This window comes from Lipotes vexillifer, unplaced genomic scaffold, assembly GCF_000442215.2.
Source record: "Lipotes vexillifer unplaced genomic scaffold, Lipotes_vexillifer_v1.1 scaffold54, whole genome shotgun sequence".
Taxonomy (NCBI): domain Eukaryota; kingdom Metazoa; phylum Chordata; class Mammalia; order Artiodactyla; family Lipotidae; genus Lipotes; species Lipotes vexillifer.
This window is the reverse complement of record NW_006789324.1, coordinates 671,368-673,309: the sequence shown is the minus strand read 5'-3', so window position 1 is coordinate 673,309 and position 1,942 is coordinate 671,368. Positions and strand designations below refer to the sequence as shown.

The 1,942-nt window shown below is 47.6% G+C and overlaps 1 protein-coding gene across 1 annotated transcript in view; it reads left to right on the top strand.

The window, feature by feature from the left end:
• Positions 1-1,942, top strand: part of C8B (complement C8 beta chain) — a 42,267-nt gene that overhangs the window by 20,857 nt on the left and 19,468 nt on the right. Inside the window, exon 7 of the mRNA XM_007462565.1 lies at positions 1,518-1,758. Coding sequence (XP_007462627.1) covers positions 1,518-1,758 — 241 coding nt within the window. The remainder of the gene's footprint in view (positions 1-1,517; positions 1,759-1,942) is intronic.

Sequence of the window (1,942 nt, the reverse complement as noted above, 5' to 3'; positions counted from 1 at the left end):
AGGAATTTAAAATATAAGTAGGTGTGTGTCAGGCAGAAAAGGGAGGGAAGAGCATTTCTGGCAGGAGGAGCAACGTGCAAAATCGTATTATGAAAGAGATGCGGGGAAGGGTGAAACGTTAGATGGATGCTGAGGTACGGTGTGGGCAGTGGAGAATAGTCAGGTATGCGGGGTAGGTGGGGCAAACTTCAAGGTTGTAGAAAATGAAGCCAGGAGGCTACTGGGGGACAGATTGTGAGGTTCTTACAACTCTCTTACAAGGGAGTCGATTTTATTCTGCAGGCAGTAGAGAGCCAATGCAGGGGTTTGTTTTAAGCCCAGAAGAGCATTGTAATAACAGAGTTTTAGGACGTCAGCTCTGACTGGAGCATTGAGGGCAGCCAGAGGGAGAAAGGAAATCAATGGGGAAGCTTTTATCATAACCCAGGCAGAGGAGGAAGGCTAAAATATTTAGAAAAGTCATGAACAGAGCACCTAGTGACTGCTTAGGTTGGAAGGATGGGAAGAACGGAGTCATGAGTCACTGGGGCAGGACTAGGGTGGGGGAGAGCAGGGCAGGGAGCAAAGGTGGCATGGCTTATAGAGCTGACGGGTCAAGCTGGCTGAGAGTTTTAAGATGAGGGAAGAATGTGTACTTTCCACGCGTTCACCTTTTCCTCAGCCTTCACTGCAGTGTAGGAACCTCTCGCTTTGGGTTACAGTAACATTCCTAGATGCTTGACCTTCATCTAGCATTACCATGTTTCAGTCTTTCCCACACACGAGGGGTCACCAAACTTTTTCTGTAAAGGGCCAGAGAGTAAATACTTCAGGCTTTGCGAGGCCGTAGGGTCCCTGTGGCAACCACTGGGCTCTGCCATCATAGGGTGACAGCAGTGATAGACAATGCATAAACAAGTAGGCATGGCTGCACTGCAAAAAACTGCACTGCAAAACCAAGCACTGAATCCTGAGTGCAGGCTGAGGTTTGCTGACCGTTGCCATGTGCTACGGTGTCCAGCCTTCCTAAAGCACCACTTTTACTCTTTCTTGAGTGCCTTTTCTTCAGAGTTTAAAAAGCATCAACTGGCCTCTCTCGCCTTCTAAGATGGCCCACACTCTGGCTGTGGAGTGTGTATCTCCCTGAATAAACCTTCTTTCTCTTTAAAAAAAAAAAAAAAAAAAAGCATCAACCAAGAAGTTGCCTTTGCAGGTCCGCAAACCCCATCTCCCCTCAGTGGTCCACGGGCACCTGCTGCTCCCTGCCTTGTCTGCTTCTGCTTCCCTTTCTCCTTGGTCCTTATCTGCTACTGTAAGGAAGTGAGCAAAGAACGAGCTCTTCCAAGCTGAAAAGTACATCAGAATATTTCTGAGAAATGAAGGCTTGTCAAAGAGGCCATCTTCCCTCAAGTCTCCTAAAGGAATCATGAGTGATGACTCCTAGCCAAGAACATGGGATGGTATTTGGAAAGTTCACCTTCTTGTTCCAGATTCCTGACTTTAAAGGTCTGCTTTTGCCTTGTTGGTCTTTCATTTAGAAAAGTGCATTTCTGCACGCACGCTCTGACCTTGGAGTAGCGCGTTACAAGCTGAAACCCAGAAACCTCATGCTGCATTACGAATTCCTTCAGAGAGTCAAGCGGCTGCCCCTGGAGTACAGCTACGGGGAGTACAGAGATCTCTTTCGTGATTTCGGGACCCACTACATCACAGAGGCCGTGCTCGGGGGCATTTATGAATACACACTCATCATGAACAAAGAGGCCATGGAGAGAGCAGGTACGCTGCCCAAGGACCATGGCTTTACTGATGGGGCACATGGAAGTGTGAGTTAACAGGGAGAGGCTTCTATTTGTTGTTGGGGGAGGGGTTATGAATTATGCTCTGAGTTTTCCTCATCCCTCCCTGGCTGTACTTTCACAGTTTCATTGACAGATTCCTCGTCGTTTTTTTTTTTTTTTTT